The 27,761-nt window shown below is 62.3% G+C and overlaps 1 protein-coding gene across 2 annotated transcripts in view; it reads left to right on the top strand.

The window, feature by feature from the left end:
- The window catches only part of DDR2 (discoidin domain receptor tyrosine kinase 2), a 53,252-nt gene that overhangs the window by 9,782 nt on the left and 15,709 nt on the right, over window positions 1-27,761 (top strand). For both annotated transcript variants that reach the window (XM_053659377.1, XM_037149492.2), the window contains 9 exons: window positions 9,869-9,976; window positions 20,803-20,905; window positions 22,115-22,346; window positions 22,577-22,724; window positions 23,060-23,165; window positions 24,019-24,202; window positions 25,243-25,486; window positions 26,594-26,656; window positions 27,426-27,556. In XM_053659377.1, coding sequence (XP_053515352.1) covers window positions 9,869-9,976; window positions 20,803-20,905; window positions 22,115-22,346; window positions 22,577-22,724; window positions 23,060-23,165; window positions 24,019-24,202; window positions 25,243-25,486; window positions 26,594-26,656; window positions 27,426-27,556 — 1,319 coding nt within the window. The remainder of the gene's footprint in view (window positions 1-9,868; window positions 9,977-20,802; window positions 20,906-22,114; window positions 22,347-22,576; window positions 22,725-23,059; window positions 23,166-24,018; window positions 24,203-25,242; window positions 25,487-26,593; window positions 26,657-27,425; window positions 27,557-27,761) is intronic.

Here is a 27,761-nt window from a genome sequence, read left to right as displayed (position 1 = left end):
GGATGGTGCAGCTGGCCATCTGACTGGGGGTGTGCGCGGGCCCCAAAGGTGCCTCAGCGGCCGGTCAGCACACCTGTGCGTCTCTGTGAGGTGACACTTCACATGAATTCCACGTCTCCTCTTCCTCGGGCGACTGGTCCCTCGGGCGAGGAAGCTACAGGAGGGTCAGGAGCTTGTCCGCTCGGATGCGCCCGCCGGGCATGAGGGTGGGAGGGGCCGGTGCCGTGGGGCAGCTGTCCCTGCAGCCTGGCTCTGCCCCTTCCCTGCTGGGTGGCAGGCAGGTCGCCAGCCACTCTGTGCTGCGGTGTCCTCACCTGCAGGGACTCGTGTCCCTGGGGGAAGGGCAGTGGCTGGCCGTGGACGCCGCAGGGCTGGTCTCTGCCGCTGCGACTGTCTCAAGCCTGGGCCCCAGCCCGGCCCCCACCGCCTGGCTTGCTTCCCCTGCCCTCCCTCAGTGGGTTCAGGGCGAGTGACCTGCCGACCCCTCTGGGAGGAGGGCCAGCCTCGCATACCCAGGCCTGGCCGAGGGGAACGAGCGCGCCGCCCTGTTTGGGTTCGTTTTCCGTTTCGCTTTATTGATTTGGTTCTGTGCACTGTGGGGAGGGCGTGACTTTTCGGGGCGTTTGCCCAGACGACTGAGGGAAGGGCCGCTGGTGGCCAAGCGGCAGCCTTGGGTGCTCTGGCCCGAGGTTCTGGTCCGCCTGGCCTTGGTGCTGGACTGACACCCTGACCCCAGTGCCTGTGTTTGGGGGCAGGGGCACCTGGTGGCCAGAGACACAGGGCCGGGCACAGGAGAGCTCAGTCCTGAGCCCCCGACCCCGTCAGTGCTGGACCCACAGAGAGATGAGCGTCCAGGGTGCAGGGGCCGTTCTGGTGGGTGCGGGCGTTCCACCACTGAGCCCGCCCCTCTGAGCTCCCGGCTGACTCGAGGCCAGGGCACCTGCTCCGGAAAACCTGCTGGAGGTTGACACAGAGATAGCAGCGTCGGGCCAGAGAGGGCCGGGATGGGCCGGGGAGGCGCCCTTGGCTTTGGGGAGTGTTCCAAGTGGCACTGACCCTTGGGAACCGGAGCTGGGGTCAGAGTGCCAGGCGTAGGACCCATGTGTTGCTCCATGAGCACCAGCTGTGGCTGTGGCCCCGGCTGGGTCTGCCCCCACGACCTTGGTGCCTGCCCCGCTCCCGGTGAGGGGGGTGCTGGGGCTTTGCCCGGCCTTCCCCCGAGGGGTCACTGTGGCGTTTTCCCGCCACAGTGCTGGAGGCTCGGAGGGGCGACGTCCCACCCATGGCGGACGGGTGGTTAAGCCGAGGTCTGAGCTCGGGCGGCGCTGGCTCTCGCGTCTGAGTGTCTCACTGCAGGCCACGCTGACTGCACAGAAGCTGCCAGTTTCCTGACTTTGAGTTCTGTGTGTGGAGACTCAGCATGCGGGGGCACGGACCTGCCTGTCGGGGACGCGCAGCCCCGACTCCAGAGCAGGGCTGCCTGTGTGCGTCGGAGGCCACGGTTGTCCCTGCACTGCCCATGGCGGCCACCGGCACACAGGCTGGGGACAGCCAACAGGTGGATGGAAGGCGACCTGAGCGTGTCCTTGGCACCCGCCCCGCCCCCGCGGGTGCTGGCTGGGGCGCTGGCCTCTGACCCCCGCCCGGGAGTCGGTGCCTTGGCGAAGTGCTGCTGCTGTGGACGGCGACCCAGCCCTGGGCCCTGGCCGAGTTCTGCCGGAGCGGTGCCCTCCCTTGGCTGTGACTCCGGGCTGCTCACCCAGGTGGGGACAGGGTGCTAGTGACCCTGGGCTGGGGCTGGGGCTCGGGTGGCCGTGGCGACCGGCCAGCGACGAACAGCGACCCACTTGCCAGGTAGCTGTGACCGCGATGACACGCCGAATCCATGGGCGTCTCCTGTGCACGCGGACAGTTGACACCACGGTGCCGCACCAGGGCCAGTCGCCCCGGAGGGCGGCCAGCTGCCCACACGGGGAGCCCGCCTCCTCTCAGCTCTGTCCTCCTCCCCTTGGTACGGAACCCAAATCACACAGCACTGGCTCCCGTAGCCCAGCGTGTCCTCGTCACCCTGCTCTTCTCACTGCCTGGGGCGGCGATTTGGGCCGCTGCTTCCGCCTGGGCCCGCCTCTCCCACGCTGAGTGCTCCCACGGGCCCCCCCCCCCCCCGCACTCGCCCGGAGCCGGGGCCGGGCGAGGCGTCTGCTTCCCTCTGCCTCCCGGCTGCCACACGGGCCACGCTCGAGTCACATCTCACGCTCTGGTCACTGGTAGACCCTTTTCCTCGGGCCCCTGGGAGCTCGCTCGGGTTGCTGGGCCCGGCTACCCGGGGGTGCTCACCCGCAGCCTCCCTTCCCGCCCCACCTGCCGTCTTCGCACACCCGGGCCTGGCACCTGATTTGTTTGTTCTGGGAAGTCCCCGCCGGGGCCCCCGGAGCACCCGTGGCCCCCCACTGCTTCCACCCTGGCACTGCCTTCGTCTCCCCATCCTCCCCCCAAAACCCAGACACGGGCGCGGTCCCGGTCTGCACCTGTGTCCGGTGCTCCGTGCAGCTCTCTGGGTGTGGGAGCTGCGCAAGGGCTGTGGGTGATGGACGTGTTCCGGGAGCCCACTCCTGCTTCTGTTGTGATAGGACCACGTCACCGTCCAGCAGGACTCGCCTGCCCGAGCGCAGCGGTGTGTTAGCTCCTTCCGCTGATCTCGTGCTCCGCAGAGCCTCACACACCTAAGTGTGGCCTTTCAAATTCCCTCGTTCACCTCGTTCCGCCCGGTCCTCCATCGCACGTTGATTCACAGAGCTCGGAACCGGCCTGGAGCACGCAGGGACTCGAACGCCCGCCCCGGCTCACGGTGGCACTGCCGCGCAGCTGATTTCTAACGCTGGGACTTTGTCTCCAGAAGACGAGTCGCGTTGAACTTTGTTGACTTCGTTGGGGTTTTGGCCGGCCAGGCGGGCGGCTTCCCTGACTTACCACGGCCCCTCCACGCGGAAATGGGAGCTTTTGACGAGAGGAGGCTGAAGTGGCTGTTCCCGGTGACAAGTGACACCTGCTGGGCCTGGGGATGGGACACGGGGCCAGATCCTCTCAGGGTGAGGGGATTTTTAAAAAATGGTCTTAGTCCCTGCTGGTGTGGCTCAGTGGACGGAGCACTGGCCTGGGAACCACAGGGTTGCCAGTTCGATTCCCAGACAGGGCACGTCCCTGGGTTGTGGACCCCAGTAGGGGGCATGTGAGAGGCACACTGATGTTTCGCTCCCTCCCTTCCCCTCTTTAAGAATAAATAAAATAAAATCTTTAAAAATTTGTCTTATAGGATTATTTGGAGGACGAAGATGTCTGTGCTCAGACACACGCAGCCGCCCTGTGTGGCGCACTCGCTAGTGCCAGGTGCTCCCAGGTGGCACCAGCGCCACCGCGGCCCCATCGCCTGGCTGAGACGTGAGGCTCAGAGAGGGCGAGTGACTTGGCCCTGGTTGCACAGCAGGCTGGCGGGAGTGCCGAGCTGCGAAGCCCTTTCCTGCGCCTGGAACGTGCGAGGCTCCCAGCCACCGGCTCTGCTTCATCCACAGCAAAAGTTCCCCAACCAGCTTGTTCTGGGGCTAACATGTGTGCGACTGTAGGGCGTCTGTCCCTGGGGATTGCCCTGGCTCGGCCACCCGCCTGGCTGGAGGTGGGGAGACAGGGTCCACCAGAGTGGGCGTCGGGCACGCAGAGAGGCCAGCCCTTCTCTCTCCGAGGACAAAAGCCTTCACCGAGCAGCCAGGGCTCACGGAGGGTCGCTGAGCCGCCGTGGGCGGGCGTGTGGGCCAGGAGCAGAGTCCCTCCTTCTGGGGGAACTGGGCTCCTGGACAGTCAGGGAGGAGACAGCTGGCCCCCTTCCCCGGCCCCTCTCTGGCCCCTGGGCTTGGCCTCATTGGCCGAGGGCGTGTGTGTTTGGCGGTGACTCCTTCCCTGGGGTGGGTGTCCTGTTTCACCGGCTCCCGGCCAAGCCGAGCCCCTGGCCTTCGTCCCGGGGCCTTGGCCACAGCGAGACGGGTTTGGAAAGAGACACTGAGGAGGCCCCTCTGGTGGGTGATGGCAGGACCGGCCCCGCACGGGTCCCGGCCGGAAATGCAGCTGACAGCCTCACCCTGGGGGCTGGGGCTGAACCCCCGCCTTAGAGCAGCCCACTCCTCCCACCCACCCGCAGCCTGCAGCTGCCTGGTCCTTCCTGTGCACCCTGATTTCTGGACCCAAGGCCCTGGCCTGGCTGCTCCAAATCTCCTGCTGAGGTCGCCCCCACTGGACCCCTGGGAGCCCTGTCCCCTCCCCTTGAGGAGTCCCGCCCCGCTCGGTGGGTCCCACCCATGGGGGAGCCGCAGCATTTAGAAGTGACCCCCCCTTCTCTGTTGCTCAACCTCACAGGAGCCTCGGGCTGGTCTTAGGGATTAGCGTCAGAGACAGTTTTTACGAAGCACCAGAACTGATTCTCCTGGGTGAGAATTCTCCCGGAGCAGCTCCCAGCTGGACCACGCTCCTCAGGCCATGGCGGGACGCTGCAGGGCCCCCAGCGAGGGCAGCGAGGGCAGCGGGGGACAGACGGAGAGAAGCGCGTCTCAGCAGGGGCTGGCGTCGGGCAACTGCGCAGGCTCCGGCGCTGCCTCTGTGTGAGCCCAGGGGGCAGGACCTGGTTTGCTGCCAGAGGGTGGCAGTGTCCCGGTAATTTAATGTGTGTGAGCGCTGGCCATGTCCTCGGGGCGGTCAGAGCACTGTCCCCGTGGAATGAGACGGTCCCATCGTTTATAACCCAGAACAATAGTAATAGCAGCACCGGCGTGAGGCCAAGTGTGTCTCTGGTGACCTCTCCTGTGTCCACGCCGGTCCTGCTGGGCACAGCTGCTGTTAGAACCCCATTTCCAAGATGAGGAAACTGAGTCACGAGAGTGACGTAACTTGAGAGCTGAGCCCACGCCGCACGGTGCAGCCTGGGGCTGACCCCTGAGCTGGCCGGCTGTGGGGCGGGGGGCAGCTGTGGCATTGGACAGAATTGCAGGGCGGCCCATCTGTCACCCCAGCGGTCTGTGCCTGTGCCACCCTGACCGCCCGTAAAGGCCGCAACTGAACGGAGCCTTTCTGGGGCAGAGCAGAACCTACTCGCTCTTTGGAGACTGACAATTGTGGTTCATCTTCGTGTCCATGTGCCTGAGAACAGTCGCCAGGACGCTTTGCTGGGAGCGTTTGAAGCTGGGCAGGGGGATTCGGGAAGGGGCACAGCCGACCAGGGGCCCGGCGCTGCGGGGAGTGTGTCCAGGAGGGGGCGCTCGTTGGCACCTTGCCAGTCCCAGCTCCCGGCTCCCAAGGAGCCTCCCACCTGTTAGGAGAGAGTTGGCCCCCAAGAACTGCCCTTGCTGGCTTATCCCACAAGCCATGGCTTCTTAGAGACCTACTTCGTTCCCAGAGCCCTGTCCTGGGGTGTTCAGAGGACAAGGAGGAGAGACGGGGTTGGGGCTTTCCCAAGCCTGGAATCGCTCGGTGTGACTCACGGGATGAGGAGCTTTTAACGGTACGCCTCGGGGTTTTCCACGCTGCGAGGACCTCGCGGGGGCTGTCCAGGCGTCCTTCAACCCTCTCTTCCGGGACTCATCAGGCAGGGCGTGCGCCCATGAACACGGGAAGGGAAAGGCGATTTTCGGAGGAAACCGTGGTCTGGATCCAACTGGAGCTCATCTCGCTGGACCTGTGTGTCCTCATCCCCGTGGCCTCGCCAGGCCAAGAGGCTTCACGTCAGCCTCCGGGGGCCGCGCGGGGCCGGCTCCTGCCCCATCACCAGGCTCAGCGTGGGTTCTGGACGTGCCTCCCCATCCCCGTACGGTGGGTCCTGTGCTGAGCGCCCAGGTTTCTGAGGAAGGTTAGGCGCAGAAGCTGCTCTAGCGGGGATGCCTCCCTCGCGCGCAGGGTGGGGGTGTGGGGACGGTGGCCTGTGGCCGGAAGCTGCCCATCACTGCCCGGGGGTGGGCACAGTCCGCCTAGCTGGACTCACACGGACGACCTGCGCACAGCCCCCCGGGGAGGTCTGTCGCTACTCGTCTCTGCAGGTGTGCGTGGCTAACGGGCAGCTGCTGCCACTGCAGTGTGAGTTCTGCCTCTCGACCGTCAGCCGCACGCTTCCTGCTCGCTCCCTCGGTCATGGCCGTTCTCCATGGCAAACGGCAGCCGGGAGACACTGCTGCTGCCCCTCTTGGTCCGGGAGGGGCGGGGCGTGACGGGCCTGTCCTCCACGTGGTCTTGGGGAGGGGGTTCAGGTGGTCCAAAGTCACACCATCAGCTGGACAGAGGCTGTTTCCGCGGTGCCTTGCAGCTGGTGGAGAAGGACACCTCGGGCGTCATTTCTGATCAATAGTATGTGTGCAGGAGTGCATTTGGCATGTCGGCGTGCACACGCGTGTAGGTCTTTTTCTCTTTGCTGTCTGGCCGGTGCACTGCTCAGGGATGAGCTGCCCGTGGCAGCTGGTTGATGAGTGTGTGAAGCCCTAACCCTCCTGGGAGGCAGGCCCGAGTCTGAGGGGAGGAGGCCAGGCAGCCTGTAGGGTGAGACGGACAGCGGAGGTGGGAGGTCCCCTGGAGACGTGCCTGTGGCCCGGGGACGTCCAGCTCCCTCCAGGCACCCACAGCTCCATCCCGTCTGAGGGACGCTTGCAGCTGGGCCCCGCGAGGCTCCCCAGGCCCGGGCAGCTGGCCTCCTTCCGAGGAGACCTTTGGCTGGACTCTCCTGCCCAGCCCGAGTGGGGGTGGGGGGGTAGGCCGTGGTTTTGCGGCCTGGGACTTGGCGCCCGCCACGCTCGGCCGGGTCCCTTCTCTGGCTGGGCCTCTGTCCCAGAATGACCCCGGCTGTCCTCCTGCGGGCTCCCAACAGAACAACCCTGGTGGCCTTCATTCCAGACACGGGCCCGCGGGCCCTGAAGGGGGCGCTGTGGCTTCTCTCTCCTTCATTGCCTGTGTTTGTGACATTTGAAGCAGCCAACAGCCGGGATCTCGGTCCCGTGTCACCGTGTGAGCTGGCTGAGGGGCCGCAGGAGGAGGCTGACCCCCGGGACCGGCACCGTCCCATGTGCTGAGCTGGGTAGTTCGGAACCAGGGCCATCAGCATGAGAGCCAGGGCGGAGCAGGTGCCCAAGGGGGGTGCCATCCCCTGCACCCCCCCACCCACAGGGAGCCAGGCCCCTCTGGGGGCAGCGGGGCTGCTGCTCGGGGGGCAGCTGGTGAGGGGCGGAGCGGTCCGAGCTCAGGGCCCATCAGGGAGGCTTCTGCCTCCGAGCGCCGTGCTGGGTCGAGATCCTTCTGAGTCCCAGAACCTAACTCTGTAGTTGCCATTTTAGGTTTCTTTTTACTTTATTTTATCAGTATTTTTTAAACCCTGTGTATTGATTTGAGACAGACAGAGTCACCTCTGTTGCTTGCCTCCCGCATGCGCCCTGGTGGGGGGGTGAACCTGCAGCCGGAGTCGCAGGCCCCGCTGCGATTTCGAGTCCTGAGTAGAGAGACAGGTGTCGTCCCGTCGGTCCGCGCGTGTCCAGATGGCCGGGCTCCAGCTGCCGAGGTGACCTGTCCAGGGTCTCAGCTCAGGTCACTCTGCACTGGGAAAGCTCTGGCCGTTACTGGGTGTCCTGCCCCTCGTCCCACTTGTCCAGACTCGAGACGGGTGCCCTTTTGCGCCGCCCACCTGCCCTGTAGGAGGGCATGCGTCTGGTGACCTGTGCCCCTGACAGTGACTTTTCCCAGGGTCCTGTCCTCTCCCTGGTCAGGGGAGCCCTCGGCCTCCCCCCACTGGGATGTGCCCCCACTGTGTACATTTTATAGCCGGAAAGGGCCAGACAGAGCCGGGCGCCGGGCTCCTCTGACCGAGGTTGCAGTGGGGCAGCGGGGTTACCGGGGTCACGGGGCACACCGGCTTCAACATGGACAGACGGACAGACGAACAGATGGAGACTCTCCGGGGGAGCTGGGAGGGAGGAGACCTCAGTAGAGCTTGAGAATCCAGAGAAAGCGGGAGTCCGTCGGGCAGGGCTGTGGGCGTGTGTGCACGTGTGTGTGTACGTGTATATGTGTGTGTGTGTGTGTGTGTGTGTTTGGGGCCGTCTCCTGCCAAACCCAGCACATCCGCCTGCCTGTTTGCTGACTGGGAAAGGCTCCCCAGGGGCTCCTCCCTGCTCTCGACTCGGAGATGGAAATGACTAGGCAGAAAGGAAAGCCGAGTGTCCAGTGACCCCTGAAGTGACCATGTGGCCCCAAAGCCTGCGGGTCCCTGTCCCCACCAAGGCCTGGTCTCCCAGGTGTGCCAGCCCAGGTGCTGCAGGGCCATGCCCTCGGTGCCCAGGGTCCCTGCTCCAGCACTGCCTGGGCCCGTCACCTGGTGGCCCCTGCCCAGCCCGCGCCCCAGGCCCACCTGGGCGGGAAGGCCTGCCAGGCTTGGGCAAGGCTGTGGGCTGCCGGCCGGGGGGGCCGGCCCCTCCTTTCTGGCCCCGTCACAGGCCCAGCGAGATGGTCCCTGCAGAAATTGGCGACTCGGGTCAGGGCCAGCAGCCCGTAGGGACAGTGCCTGAGAGGGCGGCTGGACCTCCTCAGGCAGCTGGGAGGGCTGAGTGACCGCCGAGCAGGTGACGGGCTGGTGCTCGCCCACAGCCGGACCTGCTGTCTCTGAGGTTTGTGGCGCGTGTCCTTCCCTGGGCGTGAGTGTGGGGACTCGTTGGCACCCTGCTGCCATGGTGACCGGCACAAGGAGGCCTGGTTCTGCCCTGTCCCCGGCGACGCCACGAACCCACACCCCTCCCCTTGTCCTCGGAAGAAACACAGGGCGTCTGCCCTGCTTGGGGAGGGCGGGGAGAGCGTCTGTGGGAATTATCTAGAATTCTCTCCATGGGGAGTCTGTGTCTTCATCCTCACTGGTCGGTTCAGTCCTTTGGGTCAGCGTGGCGGTGTGGATGTCCAGTTCGCACCCTGAGTTGCAATCCAGGACCACCTCATTTATTTTTGCTCACATTGCCCCAGCCTTGGCCGCTGGGAATCTCTCCTGGGTTCAGGGTCCCTTGGACACGTCCCTGGGAGTGTGTGTGTGGGTGCCACCTCCATTTCTCACCCTGGAGGGGTCTCCGGGCCCCTCCTGTGCATCTCACCCCCGTGCGAGATTGGGCCGTGTCTCCTAGGAACCCTGCTGCTCTCACTGGTGTGGGTGCTGGGCGTGAGGTCTGGACATTGGGTCGGCTCGTCACTCTCAGGGTGTCACTGTTTTCGACCCGCTCGGCTGACGCAGCGAGGCGTCCCAGGTGTGTACACTCCCTGTGCGCACGCACACACACACACACACACACACACACACAAGACTCTGCACACGTCTCCACCCGCACCTGCCTCTGCTGAGTAAATGTGAGATTGCACCAATGCCTGGCTCTGACCCACCACGGAGCGGCCCTTCTGGGGAAGATAAAAACTCAGGGGGCTGCTCACCCCTCGTGAGGCAGGATGCCGCCGGCCTTGCCACTTAGGAAAGGCGCACACGTTAAAATCACTGAGGCTGGAATCCACATCAGGATGACTTGGATGTTACAGGTGTAAGTTTCGCCGTCTCACCGCCCAGTTTGGGTAAATGTAGCCTCGGCGACACCACACCTGCCTGGAGGCTGGCTCAGTCCAGTCCCGCGGGCCTGTGGGACCCCCGAGGCTCCGTGGCAGCCGACAGCGCCTTCAGCTCCCGGGGCGGTGATCGAAGCCCTAGGCACAGAAACGGGCCCTGGGAACCCGGGTGACCGGGTGCGCGGCGGCCTCATGGTGCGGCCTCACCTCACTCACGTCCTCTCCTTCTCTCTCTGGCTCCCCGTGGCCCTGGTGGCTGCAGGCTCCAGGTCGGTCGCCGCCCCGGAGATGACCCCACTCCCCAGGATGCCCCTGGCGCCGATCCTGCTGCTGCTCGTCTGGAGTTCTGCCGAAGCTCAGGTCAACCCAGGTAACAGGCCGCCGCGCCACCGCGCGCTGCCCACGCAGCCTGATTCCAACAGGAAAGCCCCCCCCCCCCCCCCCCCGCACCCCCGCTCCAGGGGATGGCTCGGCCAGGGGCGTCGCAGGAGCGGTGGAGGGTTGCTCCCTGGGGCTCACTGAACCCTGGGAGGGGCTCCAGGGTCCCACAAGCCGGGTGTGAGGAAACCTATGGAGAATGGGGGTGGAGTCCTAGCTGGTGTGGCTCAGTAGACTGGGCACTGTACTGGAACTAAAGGGTCACTGGTTCAATTCCCAGTCATGCCTGGGTTGTGGGCCAGGTCCCCAGTAGGGGGCGCTCCAGAGGCAACCGCACATTGATGTTTCTCTCCCTCCCTTTCTTCCTCCTTTCTCCTCTGTCTAAACAAATAAATACAATCTTAGAAAAGAAAAGAAAACAGAGGCGGAGGAAGGGCCCATTTCTTCTGCACCTTTGAGAACCGCCGGGGCAGATTTCCAGGTGCCTCGGGGACCCCTGCAGGCTGGTTCTCCAGGCGCCCTTGGGTGGCTCAGGCCTGCGTTCCCCGTGTGCGTCGCGGGCTGCCGTGGGGGCCCGGTCCTGCGGGATCTCAGGCAGGTTCTCCTTCCCGCACGGAGCGGCATGGTCCAGAGTAACGCGTTCAGAGGGATCTTTCCCTCCCGCCACCCCTCCCCCTGCATATTTTTATTACACGCAATTTTACATTGAAATTGACGCAGACAACAGGACGGCCTGTCCGTTACCATGGTGATGGCGCTTGACCACCCGTAGAAAGGTGGGCCCTGGAGAGACTGCTTCCGGGGCTCCCGTCGGCGCAGCCACACCCCCGGTGTGAGACGCCGGCGCAGACAGGCGGGTGCGGGGCTGTGACGCCCGCTGGCGGGCCGGTACGTGTGTGCGTGTGTGCGTGTGTGCGTGTGTGTGTGTGAAGGTCGCTCCGCAGCCAGAGCAGAAGCAGGAGCGTGTGTCAGCGGTCACGGCCGCGCCAGAGTCTAGTCCGCTGGGGTTTCCACAGCCTGTCTCCGGGCCAGGCCCAGAGTCAGTGCGGCCGGAAGACGCTCGGGGATGGGCAGGGACATGGCCGCCTCTGCGCTCTGCCCCACGTGCAGATGTAGGAACGTGCATGTGGCACACGCGTGTTCCGTGTGACGGATTTTACAGGTGGCACGCCAGCTGGGCGGCACCCGGACGGGGGCACAGTGCCTGCAGCCCGACCCCTTCCCCTTCCACCCGGCGTCCCTGCCCCGTGGGGCTGGCTTTGCAACTCACGTAAATGGAATCCTACAGTGTGAAAACTCCCTTTCATGTCTGGCTCCTTTCACTGGGCGTTTCCTTTGCGATGGTTCACGTTGTCCTGTGACATTACTCTGGGCACGCTTCATTCGTGCGGTTTGCCGCCGTGGGACCGTGGGTCACTCCCAGGCTGGGCCCGTTAGAACCAACCCTCTTGCCATCACGCCTGCATCCCTCTCCGGTGGAAGTGCGGGCTGGTCTGTCTGGGGCAGCGCCCACAGTGGGGCTCCTGGGTCGTGTGCTGCCTGTGACCTTTTTCCACCCACGGCCACCGAGTCCCCCTGGGGGCCTCTGCTCCTCCGCCGGCCACGCAGTCAGGGGGAGTTGCGGCCCCTTCGGGGCTGCGATTCCTGAGGGCCGTGTTCATTGTTCCCTCCATGTAGTAGGGAGTCATTTGTGAAAATCCCCACCACCCCGTCCCCCTCCCACAAACTCCACTTCCACTCGATTTCTAGTCAAGATGAGTTGTGGCCAGAACTCCTTAAACGCAAAGATCGTGGTGCTTTAATGAAGCCCGCACCCCGTGGCTTCCCCGGATGTGCCGGCGGGCTCTCTCACCCTACCCTTTATCTGCTCTTGCCGCTGGGAGACCTGCTTGCCACTCCTGCCACCCCTGCGTGCCTGCTGTGGTCCTTGGTCCTGTCCTCGCCCTGCAGCTGGGGGAAAGTCACTGTGTGTGCCAGGGGGTGGGGGGTGCACCAGCTGCTGGCACAGCCATGGGGACGGGGCGCTGTGGGGGCGCTTCATTGGCCCACCGGACCACGCCAGCCTCCCAGGTCAGCTCCGGAGCTGGGGCTGGGCCTGCTGAACACAGCGGCTCTTCCGTCCAGGGCAGAAGAAACATGGTTCAGTGTGCACCCGTCTTTCCAGGAACGGAAACATTTGTGTGCACACATGTGATGCGTGTGTAGACTCGACACGGCCTGAGTGGCCCCAGGGAGGGAGAGACCTCGTGGGTTGAATGTCTCCTGTGTGAGCCAGGCCAAAGCTGCCCAGGTCGGCCCTTTCTTGCCTGTGTGTTTGTTTGGCGAGCCTGCTCCCCGGGCCGCCTCTGGTCTCCTTCCTGCCAGTAAAAGGATCTCTCTCTGGGGACGACAGAGACTCCTCTGCCCCTGCCCTGGCCTGTGCCAAACAGGGAAGAGTAGAACTGGACCTTCAAGGACAGCAGCAGCTGACCTCCAGTGGCCCTCGGTTTGTCCCTGGAAGCAGTTAAATGGGTGTCAGCCTGTGTAACCCTCACGGTGACCGTGTCAGGTGGGCCGTCCGTTGTGCCAGCTTCATAGAGGAGGAGCCGAGGCCGGAGACATTGGATGGCTTCTTCAAATCCCCCGACCGGGCTCAGGGGCAGAGCTGGGCTGCCGCCACCCTGGGCAGCGTGCCTCTGGCCTCCGTGCACCTGGCCTCCCTCGGAGCCAGCCCGAGAGCTCAGGTGTCCCCCAGCCAGGCCGCCTCCGGTGCCCTGCTGGTGAGAGACGGGAGGTGTGAAGGTGGCTGGCGGCAAAGGCTTTGCCAGGTCAGATGAGCTGAGGCGAGGAAGCCCTGCTCACCGCCCGGGTGGAAAATGAGAGCGTGGGCAGCCCTCTGGGGGTGGGGGTGTCACCAGGCACAGGCGAGCTGAGGGTGGCGCCCAGACCCAGACCCACATGATTTTGGGGGCCGCGGGCGGTGAGCAGGGCTTTCTGCTAGACAGCCTCGTCGTCAGCTGTGACAGCAGAATTCTGCTGCACCGTGTCCTTCCTCCAGGGATGCGGGTTCTGTTTTTTTTTGTGTGTGTTTAAGTTAGATTCTTTATTTTATTTAATTTTTAAATTTCTCAGTAAACGCATACCCCTTCCGCCATTTCTCCCATCCTCCACGCCCGGCTCTGGTAGCCATCAGCACACTTTCCGTTTGTATGAGCCTCGTGTGTGGTTTTTTGTTTGTTTTCGTGGGCTTTTTTTTTGGATTTCACACATGAGAAAGACCATGTGGTGTTTGTCTTTCTCCGACTCATTTCACTCAGCCTAACACCCTCTAGGTCTGTCCATGTTGTTGCAAAGGGTGGGACCTCACTCCTTTTTATGACCGAGTAATATTCTATTGCATGTACGCATGGCATTCCTGTCCACGCGGCTACTGACCGGCTCGTAGCTGGTTTCCAGATCTCAGCCGCTGTGAATCGAGCTGCAGTGAGCAGAGGGGGGAAGGTGCCGTTTTGAGAAAGCGTTTTCTTTTGCTACGGGATAGTCCCACAAGTGGGATTGACGGGCCATCGGTAGTTCTATTCTTCACTTTTCAAGGACCCTCCATACTGTTTTCCACTGTGGTCACCCCCATATGCAGTCCCACCAGCAGTGCACGGGGGCCCCCTTTCTCCACATCCTCACCAATACTCACTACTTCTTGTCTTTTTGAAGGCAGTAGCCATTCTAACAGGTGTGCGGTGATACCTCACTGTGGTTTTGATTGGCATTGCCCTGATGAGAAGTGTTGAATGTTGAGCATCTTTTCACGCACCTGTTGGCCGTCATGTGTCTTCTTTGCAAAAATGTCTATTTAAGCCCTCTGCCCATTTTTTAATCTGATCTCCGTTTTTTTGCTATTGAGTTGTATGAGTTCTTTATATATTTTGGATATTGATGGATATTAACCCCTTGTGGGTGGAGGGTTTGCAAATACCTTCTCCCACCCAGGAGGCGGTCTTTTCATTCCCCCGATGGTTTCCTTGGCAATGCAGATGCATTTCAGGTCGCTGTGGTCCCACGTGCCGTTTTGTGCTTTTTTGCTGTTGCTTTTGGTGTCAAATTTGAAAACCATCTCCAAGGCCTCTGTCAAGGTGCCGACTGCTTCTGTTTTCTTCAAAGAGTTGTATGGTTTCCGATCTTACAGCCAAGCCTTCAATCTGTTCTGAGTCGATTTTGGTGTGTGGGGTAACTGGAGGCCCGGCTCCGTTCTTTTGGGTGTGACTGTTCATTTCTCAACACCGCTCATCGAAGCAGCTGTCCTTTCCCCATTCCACGTTCTGGGCTCTTTTATCATTAACAATCAATCATGTGTTCATGGGTTGATTTCCTGGGTCGATTGTATTCCACTGATTTCTGTGTCTCTTTCTACGCCAGACCCCACCGTTTTGATTACCGTAAATGTGTGATGTAGTTTTAAATCAGGAGGGAGGTTCCCTCCAGCTTTGTTCTCCTTTCTCAAGATTGCTTTGGCTACGGGGAGGTCTTTTTGTCTTTTGGATTTTTTGTGTGTGTGATTCCATACAAACTGTGGGATTATTTGTCCTATTTGAAAAATGCCATTGGAGTTTTGACAGGGATGGCCTCGAACCTAAGGCTGCTGTGGGTAGAACGGGTGTTGAAGCGATGCTGTTTCTTCCGCTGTGCGAGCACAGGACGTCTTGGTGTTTTCCCCGGCAGCGTTTATCATTGTTGTGTAGTTTTCAGTACGTGGGTCTCGTACCTCCTTGGTTCAACTTACCTCTAGGCCTCTTAATTCTTTTTGATACAATCGTTAACGGTATTGTTTTCTTTTTCTGACAGTTCGCTGTCAGCGTACTGAAAGGCGACAGTTTTTCTGGGCATTGATTCTGTCACCGGAGGCAGGTTTCGTTTGCGGTCACAGGCCAGCAAACCGGTGGCCGGGGTGTCCTGGGACTCGGACGGCCGCCACCCCGACTCCTGCCAGCTCGGCTGTTCTCGGCCCTGAGGTCTCAGGTCTGTGGTGACAGCAGCGTAAAGCCACAGGGCTCACTGGCCCCACCAAGGCCACGGAGGCGAGGGGTGTCCGTGCTCTGTCGCTCTCCAGCTTTGCGGCTTTAGGTGGCTCTCTGGGTCCCCCTGTGCTCCCTTGGGAAACAGACAGGACACACTGCCCTCGCTTCACAGGCACCAGATGAGACCGGGGAGGTCGGCGGGCTTTGGAAAGTCACCAGCAAACATCACGGTTGGGGTTCGTTAGTGTTGGGAGATAAGGAAGTTAAAGTAACCCCAACACCATGTGACAATGGCTTCTGTCAAGTAGCTGACGGAGGAGGAAAGAAAAAAACAGCTCCTTAGTGACCGCTGTGGTCCCTGAGGTCTCCGGGACAGACTTGAGTAACCTCTGGGGAGCAGGGGTTTCTACTGACCCTGCACGGGGCCGTCCAACCCAGGGGGACGCAGGGCCCTGGGCCCGGGCCGAGCGATTCCGCGACGGCGTGTTTTTCTGGGGAGAACAGCCTGACTGTTGACTTAGCTCTCGGTCTGACCCGCAGGCCTCGGAAGAGCATGGATGTGGCCAGAGCGGCCTCCCAGAATGTTTTTGGTGGTTTGGATGCGAACACAGTGAAGTTCAGGCATGGGAACAATGAGATTCTATGTGGTGGGGGTGGTTGACCTTGAGTAAGAGGTGACAAGTTGTTTTAAAGTCAGCGACTTTCCCCCACTTCCCAGGCACTTATGACCATGCCCATTGTCTTGGGTGCTGTGGTGACCATCTCGGGGGATGTGTGACCGACACACAACACCGCACTTGCTTCTCTCAGCAAGCAGGCGGCAGATTCTCCTGCAGTGAAGGGTCTGAATGAGGCCGAGTGGGACGTGAGCTCACACAGGTGACAGGTCGCTGAGAAGGAGTCCCTTTAAACAACAGGGGCGAGAAGCGCAGAGTGAGCGAGCCAGGAGGTGACGGATGGACAGACAGACGGAAGTGGCCTGGGCTGCACTGCTGAGCCCCCCACTGCCCAGAGCCTTTGAGCTCACTCCTGGAGCCTTGAGTCTCCCTGCCATGGCCACGGGCAGCTGGCATCGGAAGGGGTTTAATGACATTCACATTCAGTCTGCTGGGTGCTGTAAGCAGAACACAGGAGGCCGAGCTGTGTCTCCTGTGAATAAGCACCACAAACTCCAGCCACGGCCCAACCCGCACAGGAGGGGCTCCGGCTACGGGGGTGGGACAGACACAGGTGGGAAAGCTGCGATTTTATGTTGTTTGTTTGCATTTGGTGGTTCTGGGGGTGTCCAACCCACAGCCCGGGGGCCGCATGCAGCCCAGACGGCTGCAAATGCAGCCGGACAGAACATCGTAAACTTAGTTAACACGTGATGTTTTGTGATTACGTGTCGCACTGTACTTAACGTGTGGCCCAAGACAACCTTTCTCCTTCCAGAGCGGCCCAGAGACGCCGAAAGGTTGGACGCCCCCGTTGTAGACGAAGGACTCAGTTCTCTGTGGGAGAGGCAGCGTGGCTGAGTCCCTGCCGTGGGGGCCACTTCTCGTAGACACCGTGTTCGCTTCTTCTAAAGCCTCCCAGGGTTTGATGGCCCTCGGGAGGTTACTTACTTAAGCCTCCAGGCCCACGGGTTAGTGGCCATCACGGTGCTTCTTTACAGGAACGGCCTGAGGAGTCGTGGGTTAGTATGTACGTTCGCTGCTGAGAGACAGCACACTTAGCAGAGGTCAAGGCTACTCATCTTGCAACTAGTTTTACTCTGACACATTCTAAACAAAGATTGGAGTTGGCTTCCAAAGTTGAATAAGAAAGAAAGAAGGAAGGAAGGAAGGAAGGAAGGAAGGAAGGAAGGAAGGAAGGAAGGAAGGAAGGAAGTAAGTCTAGGCCACACCACGCTGAATGTGCCCGATCTTGTCTGATCTCGGAAGCTAAGCAGGGTCAGACCTGGTTAGTACTTGGAAGGAAGCTGAGTCAAGAGGAGGGCTGGAACGAGCCAGGCTTATTTCAGGTTAATATGCAAAACACACTGCGTCTGGCTCTCTGGGGTTGGCTGGTGACCACCTCGACTGGGCCCTGAGCTTCCTAGCAGCCAGTGCAACAGGAAAACAATCAGGTAACAGGACTGGCCCCAAGGTACGAGTGAGAGTTTGTCCCTGGGCAGTGGGTGGAGGAGCCGCTACCCCCTGAGAAGAAATGGAAGAACCAGGCTAAACCCCCCAGTGGTCTCATGAGGCACCGACCGGCGCTGAGGCCGTGAGAGCCGGGGGGCTCAGAGTGCAGATGGGGGCGCCGGGACCGGACACTATCTCCTGACCGTGGCTGCTTCAGCCGACGGTCAGTTTGGAGCCAGGGGTGGACGCGGGCTCCGCCCAGGCAGACGGCACCTGCGGGGCACACCCAGAGCTTCTCACCCAGCCTCCCACCCTGCTCAGACCCGGGTGACCCGGGTGCTGATGGCGGCAGCTACGTGAACACGGCGGGAGATGCCCTGTGGAGGCCACGCTGAGCTGTGAGTCAAACAAGGCAAAGCTGGACACCCCTGGTCTGCGCCAACGGAGGACAAGCAACTGGAGGCTCGGGTCTACTGACCTGTCTCCGAGTCCTGTCACCAGGAGTGGCGGGACCGAGTATCTGGCACCCACGATTCCTGCCTCGTTCCGCCTGCTTCTCCACTCCCAGCTGCTTGCCACGGAGCCTGACCCCCTCGTGGGAGAGCAGCACACTGTTTTGCTGTGACCCTTCCCTGACCCTGCGTCCCTTCCCTCAGGGCCCCGAAATGCAGCTCAGCTTGGGGACCCTCCCTGGAGCTTGGCAGGAACTGTTTCTGGAAAGTTTGGGGTCTTCTAGGAAAATGGCCACCCCAGTGGGCAGCTCCTGAGGGGAATTTCGACTGGGCCAGAGAGGTCTTGGCGAAACAGCCTCTGGCACCCGGCAGAAACCAGACAGCTGGCCTTGGCCCCCATTGGGATACACTGATGGAGACTCGCACCTGAGCGGGGACCGGCCTGGCACAGCCTGGGGTGTGGCTCCTGTGGGAGCCGGCCCACGTTCAGCTGCGTTAACTGGGTCACCCTGTCCTTCCTGGATTCGTAAGAACTGGACTGTGGTCACCTAGGGAGGAAGAAAGGGACGAGGGATCGGGCACCTGTGTCCCAGGCCAGGTCCCCTGAGTTGGCAGAGCCATCCCCTCTCTGGGCCATTGCAGTGGCCGGACTCCTGGAGGCCCATCCCAGCCCTGAGGTCTCCCAGTGGCAGGCGCTCCTGTGGAGCTCAGGTCTTGGTCCCTGTCCCGCTTGGTCCTGTCCTCCCTGTGCCAAATGGGTGGTGGCAGCCCCCAGGGCGCGGGCCTGGCGTGTTCTGAGAGGTTTCCTGGAAGCGGCATACGGGGCCCCCACGGATGGGGCACTGTGGCCTGGCGCGCACGGCCAGATGTGAACAGCATCGTGCAAATGAGGTTCTGGGGCGGCTGCTCCTCCCAGGCTGCCCGCCGGGCGCGCCGGAAGCTCCGTTAGTGTGGGGGGTGGCCCCGCTGCCGGGCATGAGCCGTGGGCTCTGGTAATTTTCCACACTGAAAAACCGGAAGAGGGCTCCGTCCAGGAGATGACGCGCGGTGGGAGGGGTGGGGAAGCCACCGGCACAACGCAGAGTAGGATCAGGGGCCCCCGCTCTGCCGTGAGGCCCACCGGGCACACTTCTGGCCGGGCCCCGATGGGCTCCCAGACAGGCCCGGGCGGGGAGGGGTCTGCGAAACAATGGGGTGGGTGGGGGGGGGTGGCGGGCGCCTGGCATTTAGGACCTGGGCCCACTTGGCACCATTGGCTGGGCTCCCTTACACGGAGAAGCCGACCAAAAACTGGCACATTCTGTGGGACAGCCGCTCGGTGCTGCTGACAAGTGCCACGTGGGTGGCCCCGGGCCACGGCCTGTCCTGGTCCCAATGCCCCACTGTGATGAAAGGCCGTCCAGTGCCAGCTGGTCACTTGCCTGGGCCCAGGGAGCCCGGCTCACCGGGAGCTGCCGTCCCGAGCCCCACGCCTTTAGGGGGGCTCCGAAACCCAGGGGCTCGTCTGCCTTGAGGACCTGCTTTCTCAAGCTCCTTTGGGCGTCGGTCACGAGGGTCCCCGGTTGGTGTTCGAGCGTTCTCACGGCACCACACGGAAAGGGTGACTGCGGTTCTTTGCTGTCCAGCCTCCTCCCCTACGCTCTGCACTTTGCCTTTGTCTATGTTGCAAACCCCACAATATATTTTCGTTGTTTAACTGGCCACTCGCCACTTAACGAGATATAAAAGCATTTGAAGCCGTCGCCCGTCTACGGTGTGATCACCGCACTGCCACCCGTGCCTCTGTTCAAAACACGTCCCCTCCCTCCAGCTCCTTCTGGAAGTTTCTCTCCTTTACGCAGTTGGGTCATCATGCGCCGTCTTCCTTGTGATTCTTGGGCTTTGCGTCACACGGTGTCTTGGGTGTAGAATGTGCGTTGAATCTGAAAACATTTTCCCCAGATTCTATTCAAGTAACGTTCTGTCCTCCCCTCTGCTCTCTCCCAAGGACCCCACCGTCACGCCGACTGGGAGGGCTGACGCCCTCCGTGTCTTAGTGAGGGTCCTTCTGTCGGCCGACGGGCTGGTTTCCTGTCCTGTTTCTCTTTGGTTGGTTTCCACGGGTGTTTTCAAGTTCGTGGATCTTTGCTTCAAGGTGCCTCTGCCTTTCGTCCCAGCCAGCGTGTTTGATCTCGCACGCCCAGAGATCCGAACCGCACACCCCCTAAATCACCCAGCTCCCCTCAACATCTGAACACAGCAGCGCCGTTGCGGCTGGGCGAATTTCCGGCTCTGCCTTCTCTGCCAGCCCTCACCGGTTCTGTCGGCCGGTTTCCCCCCCAGCTTCTGTTTCCCTGCTCCCATAGTGACTGTTTGTTCAACAGCAGGGGGCCTGTTCACGTGAAAAGTGCGTTTTTGTTTATCTGAAATGGGAGCGTAGCTGGGAACCCCGTGGGTACCGTGGTGGCCACACTGTGTGCTAGGATCTCCCGCCCCTTTGTCCTCTGCAGGGTCCCCTCTCGTCCCCCCCCCAGAAATGCCCCCTCCTGCCCCTGCCCGCCCTGTCTCCCCTCCGTACAGTGGCCACGGTCACAGCTGGACGCTGGTGCCGCCTCGGGGCTCACGGCCTCGGTGTCCTGTCTCTCGGGGGCCAGTGCCCTGGGCTCACTGGCAGTTACGACACTGAAACTGAGATTTCACGCACACACTGTCCATTCCTTCTCTATCTGTTCGGCTTACACAGCAGAGCAAGCCTGGCCCCTGTGCCTCCCCCTCAGGGGACCAGGTGGGGAGGCCCACCTCTGAGGGTCCTGAGGTTCAAACTGGGTGCGGATGAGGCAACGCTGTGCCCTCGGCCCCTTCCCGGGAACATCTGCTGGATTTTCGCCCTGGTCTCCCGAAGTCGGCCCCCTGGAGAGAGCTCTGCACCCCTGGGGGCTGGGGGCCGTGGATAAACTGTGGGGGGCTGCCCACCTGCTGACCAAAGGGCGGGGCAGGCCCTGGGGCTTTCCCAAAGGAAAGGCAAGGTCACCCAGTGGGTGGTACTTGTCCTCGTCTGGGCCGAACGTCAGCCCAGCTCGGGGGTCGAGGGGCGTACGACCGAATGGTAACCAGTGTGGAGGCGGACCCGGGAAGAGAAAGAGGCCCAGAGGCCGGTGCCGCAGCGGGGTCACGGGGGCTTTGGGGGGCTTGAGGCCACCTTTCCCGCATCCACTAAGCAGCCCCCTTTCCCCCGGCGTCTCCGGGAGGACGAGTGAAGACCCCCGTCTCTGGTTTCTCCCGGTCCAGCCGTGTGCCGCTACCCCCTGGGCATGTCCGGCGGCCACATCCCAGATGAGGACATCACCGCGTCCAGCCAGTGGTCGGAATCCACCGCTGCCCGATATGGAAGGTGAGGGTGGTCCCCAGGACCGTGGGCTCCTGGCGGGGGGTGGGCAGGGGCTGGAGGGGACGGGGAGGACTTTGCGGGTCTGTCCCACACTGCCATGTGCATTTTTAGGGGGATGGTTCCGGGCTCAGCCGTGGGTTCGGGTCTGACGACATCCAGACCACAGTGGCCCAGAGCCACCGCCCAGCAGGGGCTCAGTGATTCTCGGTACTTCCGTTCTGTCCTCAGTGGCAGATGCTGTAGGGAGGGGCTCAGCGGTGACACTGGGGGGAGGGGAAGACAAGGTAGGACATTGGGGTTAGAGACCCTGTCCTCGCCCTTGTCCCCTTCTCTGTGAAGCCTCCCACACCGTGGGACGTGCAGCGAGGTCCCCCACAGGCCTCCCTTCCGTCAAGGGCCCCCAGTGTGGCATGTGCCCAGGCCTGGGCTCCAACGCCAGGGGTCCTATCGGGAGAGGAACTCCTTCACCCAAACCTTCGTCCCGGTGCTTGCTGGGGCCCGACCCCCCTCCCGCAATCTGACCCTTTGGGGGCACAGCATTGACTTCTGCTCCCCAGCGTCACCCACAGGAGAAGCAGCCCCCCTAAATTCCATGTGGGGTGTCCAGGACAGGAGCGGGCTGGGATTGGAAAGGGACACCGAGGGGCAGGTGACACCTGTGAGGGAAGGCACGTTTCAGGGGACAGGGCATGCGGTCACGGGGTCCCCACCTGAGCCCGATGCCAATTTCACAAGCCTGCTCCCTGCAGCCCGACACCTGTGTCCCCCATGCCCACCATGGGCTTCTGCTCAGCCTGGTGGCCGTGCCCACACAGGAGACCCTGGAGTCTGCCCCTCCCCTGCCTGGGACTCGACTCCCAGGCAGTAAGTGGCCAGTGCTGTCACACTGAGACTCAGGAGGGGCCGGTGCACGGCTGTGGGAAGGGCTGCAGGGCATGGGACATCCACTGAGGTCCCAAGTCAGGATGGAGCTGGGGCCCCGTGTGACCTGAAGGCCTCCAGCTCCCGGTGGCAGCTGCCCTCCAGGTTCTTGGGGCCCACAGAGAGGGGCCCAGCCACCTGAGTGTACGGTGACGGCAGTCTGGCCACTGGGGAGAGCCCAAGGCGTCCACCTGGCCTGGACTCCCGCTGTCCTCTCCCAGGACGGGGAAATGCTCCCCGAGGGTTGGGGTCACACCCGGGGTCTCACACACTGCGCCCCCTGTGTCGCAGGCTGGACTCGGAAGAAGGGGACGGTGCCTGGTGCCCGGAGGTCCCGGTGGAGCCGGACGACCTCAAGGAGTTTCTGCAGGTCGACCTGCGTAGCCTGCACTTCATCACGCTGGTGGGGACCCAGGGCCGCCATGCCGGGGGCCACGGCATCGAGTTCGCCCCCATGTACAAGATCAACTACAGCCGGGACGGCAGCCGCTGGATCTCCTGGCGGAACCGGCACGGGAGGCAGGTAGGCGGCGGAGTGCCCAGGCCCTGGAGTGGCCGCAGGAGGACACTGGGGGCTGTCTGTACGTCCGTGGGACCTCGGGTAACCGTGGGGCCTGGCAAGGGGCGCGGGGGTCAGATCGGAGCCTCCAGGCTGCCAGCCCAGCCCAGTGGCTGATTCTCTCCTCGAACTGTAAGGCGCGGGTCCGTCGGGGGTGACAGTCACCCCAGTGCTGCCCTCCGCCCTCTCCTCAGGTGCTGGATGGAAACAGTAACCCCTACGACATTTTCCTGAAGGACCTGGAGCCGCCCATCGTGGCCAGATTTGTCCGCTTCATCCCGGTCACCGACCACGCGATGAACGTGTGCATGAGAGTGGAGCTGTACGGCTGCGTCTGGCTGGGTGGGCGTCAGGGAGCAGGCGTTGGGGGGTGGGCGTTGGGGGGCGGGGTCTGCCTGGGTGGGCCTCGGGGAGCGGGGTTGGGCCCCACCCCCAGGAGGCAGGGCCGGCAGCTGGGCTCCCCCTCTGCGGTCAAGGGGAGGAGGAGGCTCTGCTCGGCCGGCCCGGGATGCGGCCCATCCCCGGAGTGACTGTGTCCCTGTCACCCCGCTGACCGCCAGGGGGACGGTTCCTCTGGGCTCCCTCACCTGCACGGGGGTCTGGTGCGCGTGCAGCACAGATGTGGGCCCTGGCGCCTCCGGCCCCTTCCACGGGCTGACCGCCGTGTCTCCCTGCAGACGGCCTGGTGTCCTACAGCGCCCCTGCTGGCCAGCAGCTGGTGCTGCCGGGGGGCTCCGTCATCTACCTGAACGATTCCGTCTACGATGGAGCTGTGGGCTACAGGTGAACGCGGGGGGCGGTCCGGCTGTCAGAATGGGGAGATGGCCCCCAGAAGGGAATCCTTGGGATCAATAATCAATCGGTCAGTCGTCGACCGGCGTTCATTTTGACCTGGGCATCGGGAGCCCGTTTGGATGAACTCGAATTTGCATTCTTCACTTGCAGGAATGCAGAGCTCAGTCTGGGAGGACAAAGCAAAGGTGGGGAGACCATGAACCCCACTGAGCCCCTCCCCAGGGTGGCTCTGGGGGGGCAGCCATAGGCTTTGCCCCTGACCCAGGCGTGCGGTCCGACCCAGTAATGGCTGACGTGCGGAGACAAAGGGCCGTGGGAGCCGAAGTTGCAGGCGTAGTGGGTGGGACAGGCCGCAGGTTCGGGAAGGCCGACCCCTCTCTGTGGATGCCTCAGAAACTGCACAGAGGCAGACCCACGAGCCTTAGCGTGACGGGGTGCACTTCCAGGGCAGGCCGACCCCCAGAGTGGGGGGCAGTGCAGGGAGTGAGGACGGAGTCACTCTGACAGAGTCACACGCACGTCAGTCTGTAACATCACAATGTCCCACTCGAGCACACGCCAGGACGTGTTAGGTGACGTGTTCAAATGAGAACCATTCGCTGTCTCACCCGCGCTACGACCCGAGCAACCACACTCCAGCAGGCTTGCTCCTGCGGGACCCTGCATAAGCCAGGGGCCTGCTCTGTGCAGGGCCCTGGGTAGGGGGCTCTTCATGACCCTCCCACCTCTGCCGTGACCAGCTTCTCCACACCCCGGGGGCCGGCGCAGGGAGGGCCCCTCCCTGGACGGGCCCTTCACCGCGGGCGCCTCTGTCCCTTTCCCTCTGGCCCTGGCTGAGCAGCATGACCGAGGGGCTGGGCCAGCTGACGGACGGGGTGTCGGGCCTGGACGACTTCACGCAGACGCACGAGTACCATGTGTGGCCCGGCTACGACTACGTGGGCTGGAGGAACGAGAGCGCCGCGCACGGCTACGTGGAGATCGTGTTCGAGTTCGACCGAGTCAGGAACTTCACCACCATGAAGGTCAGCGGGTTGGCGTGGCAATGTGCGGGGGGCGGGGCTGCGGGACAGGCCCCGACCCCGCCGGTCTGGCCACCTCCTCCTTGGCCAGTTAGGGGGTCACCCCAGGCCACCGCCCCTCGCGGTCTGGGGTTCCAGCCCCCGAGCACCCCTTCGGCTCCTCTGTAGGACCCAGAGTGCGTTCAAGCCCGTGACAGGGCTGTGCCTCCTTGCACAGTCAGGGGAGAAAGAGTAACTCAGGGCCAGCAACTGGTCTCGCTTTTTAACGGCGCGGCTGTGAAATATGATTTTAAACTGCTGGCTGTCCCTGGGAAGAGTGCTGACGGTCCCCTCCAGGCTGACCTCCGGGAAAGGGTGGGCTTCGCATTTCCAACCTGTGCCCACCCACAGCAGCAAGGTCCTGCGAGAAGATTCCTGCTTTTCTGTCCCCCAGTTCATTTATCTTTAAAGATTTTAATTATTTATGTTTAGAGAGAGGGGAAGGGAAGGAGAAAGAGAGGAAGAGAGACATCATTGTGTGGTTGCCTCTTGTGGGCCCCCCACTGGGGACCTGGCCCGCAACCCAGGCCTGGGCCTTGACTGGGACTGGAACTGGCAACCATTCGGTTTGCAGCCTGTCCTCAGTCCACTGAGCCACACCAGCCAGGGCTGTCCCCCAGTTCTCGCCTGTCATCATTTGTCTGCACTGGGTGTCAGTGCTCTTACCGGGCCTCAAGCTCCACCCAGATGGGCACCCTGCTCTCTGACCTCTGTCCCTGGCACGTCACGTATGCCAGTGTGACGAGTGTTTGCAGTGACTCGATTATAATGGCCATCTTGCCTACGCTAGCCTGCACGGTTACAAATGTCTGCCACCTGAGGCGCAAGGAGGAGCAGGGGTGTGGCAGGAACAGGGCCGGGCAAGGAGCCTTTTCTTCCCCGTAGACAGACCCTTGCGGGAGAGCCGGCCAGGAGGGGGTCGCTCTGGGGACTCGGAGATGCCTGCCGGTCCCGTCCCAGGAGTCCCCACACCCACAGGCCCCTGCACACCCCTCCCCCACCAGGTGCATTGCAACAACATGTTCGAGAAGGGTGTGAAGATCTTCAAGGAGGTGCAGTGCTACTTCCGCTCGGACTCCAGCGAGTGGGAGCCGCAGGCGGTCTCCTTCCCGCTGGTGCTGGACGACGCCAACCCCAGCGCCCGCTTCGTCACCGTGCCGCTGCAGCACCGCATGGCCAGCGCCGTCAAGTGCCAGTACCACTTCGCTGACACCTGGATGATGTTCAGCGAGGTCACCTTCCAGTCCGGTGCGGGCGGGCGGGCGCCGAGGGGGCGGGCGGGGGTGCGGGGAGGGCCGGAAGGGACAGGGGTGCGCGAGGGTCCCACTTGTTCGTGGAAAAGACCCGGAGCACGAAGGGCGGGGACAGGACAGTGTGACGTGTGAGGGACATCCTGTGAATGAAGGCAGGTGAGGGAGGCCGCCGGGCCACAGTCGCAACATTTAAATGAAAATCTCTAAAGATGCACAGTCGGGAGGACAGTGGGCCCCCTGTCCCTCGGCTCTGGTGTCTGTCACCCCCACTTGCTCCGGTCTCTACTTTGCTGCTGTATTTTGAGGCGAATCTGAGGCATTGCCTGCCTGCCTTCCTAAGGATGGCCGGGTTCTCTGAGAAAACAGCATTGTCCTTGTGCGGGCGATGCCATGGTAACGTGTAACCCGGGTCACTCATCGATACCGTGACACCCTCACATCCCTCATGGCCTGTCCGTGCTCTGTCCCCAACAGGGATCTAAGCAGGGCCCTTCGGGGAGTTGCCTTAATTATATTCCTAAATGTCTCTTTTAACTGGGAACAGTCCTTTTTGAGACACTGCATCCGGTTTGGCCGATGGCGTAGCTGCGGCTGTTTCAGTCTGTCCCGCATTTATTTTTGTCGAGGGTTTTTCCTACACTGGCCTATGTGCTTTTTAAAAAAAATTTTTAGGGTTGGGGAAAATAATCAATTGTTTCATTAGGGAAAATTTTGCTCGGTTAGCCTGAAAGCGTTGGGTGCCCCCGCCCCAGGCCCACTCCCCAGCTGGACTCTCTGTCCGTTTTGCTGACATTGGGTCTCACTTCTTCCTCAAGCTTTACAGTAACATGTGGCCCCAAACCTCCCCATCACCGTTCCTTAAACTTCCCTGTACCGTGGTACCTAGTATACAATAATTTAAACAAAAGTCTTACAAAAGTTGCCCTTACCACCTAGAAGAACGGTGATACTCTTGTTCAGTAAGTTACATAAGGTCGTTTTTAAGAAAGGCAGGTGACGGCCCACAGAATTGAGTTCACTGTGCGCTGGGTCACGACCTGCCTCCTGTAACCTGCGGCCTCGCCGTCCTGCCCGCAGCCCTGACGTCCCGTGTCTCTAACAGATGCCGCCATGTACAACAGCTCCGGAGCCCCGCCCACCGCACCCTCAGCACCCGCCACCTACGGTAGGTGGGCGTCCTCCTTGGAGAAACAGGTGGGAGGAGCTTCTGGAGAGGGCGGGGCCCTGCAGGGGTCCGTGCAGGCGGCCTGGTCCCCCGGGATGAGGAGGGGCCCTGGGAATGCAGACGGCTCACCCCCAAAGTGAAGGGCACCCACATACTCTGTGCGGCTGGGTCACTGACTTTGCAACCCAGCCAAAGGGCATCCCTGGTTGTTCCCATTGCTCCATGTGAGTTTGGGGAGCGGGGAGCAGAGGCAGGGAAAGGGACGGTCCACCTGGGCCTCATGGGTTGGGGGGGCCCTGGATGGGTGGGGGTCCGGGAAGCGAAATGCCAGGCTCCCTGGTGGCGGGCGGTTGTGTATCTGTGGGTCCCGGCACTCCCTGGCCACAGGAGCAGCCCTCTGGGAAGTCGAGACCCCGAGTCTCCAGAGAGGCCCCTCTGCCGCCTTGTCCTGTCTCAGGGACGCAGCATGTCTCCTAGTGCTCACCCGGTGTGATTAGGGGCCCGTAGACACAGGCCTCGGTGATGGAGAAACACAACTTTGTGAAGAATGGAAAACCTGCCCACTGGCGGGTCTGATACTGGAGGAGGAGGAGGAGGAGGAGGCAGCTGATGTGCCCAGGGCGGGCGGGGGCTTGCTGTGGGCGCAGAACCCAGAGGTGGTAGCGTGGCCGCTGGAGAGATTGTCCCGCAGGGCCCCCGGCCCAGTCCCCAGGCTCCCCCTGGCCCCACCAGAGGCTCACCTGCCCTGTCTCCGTGTCCCTGGTCGCAGACCCCATGCTGAAGGCCGATGACAGCAGCACCCGCATCCTGATCGGCTGCCTGGTGGCCATCATCTTCATCCTCCTGGCCATCATCGTCATCATCCTCTGGAGGCAGTTCTGGCAGAAGATGCTGGAGAAGGTGAGGCTGTGCCGGAGCCGCGGCCGCCCAGCGGAGGGAGGCCTGGGAATGGCGGGGGCTCACTGGGCTGCGGGAAGGTGGGGATGGAGGGCTCGTAGCGCGGCAGCCAGAGAAGCGTGAGCACGTCCGTGGTCTCGCTTTCAGAGCGAAGACCATGCACCTCCCCGGAAAACCCCTCCCAGGGTGTGAGATCTCCGCCCGGGCT

This window comes from Artibeus jamaicensis, unplaced genomic scaffold, assembly GCF_021234435.1.
Source record: "Artibeus jamaicensis isolate MK-2021 breed Jamaican fruit bat unplaced genomic scaffold, CSHL_Jam_final scaffold_625, whole genome shotgun sequence".
Classification (NCBI taxonomy): Eukaryota; Metazoa; Chordata; class Mammalia; order Chiroptera; family Phyllostomidae; genus Artibeus; species Artibeus jamaicensis.
This window is presented reverse-complemented; position numbering and strand designations above follow the sequence as displayed.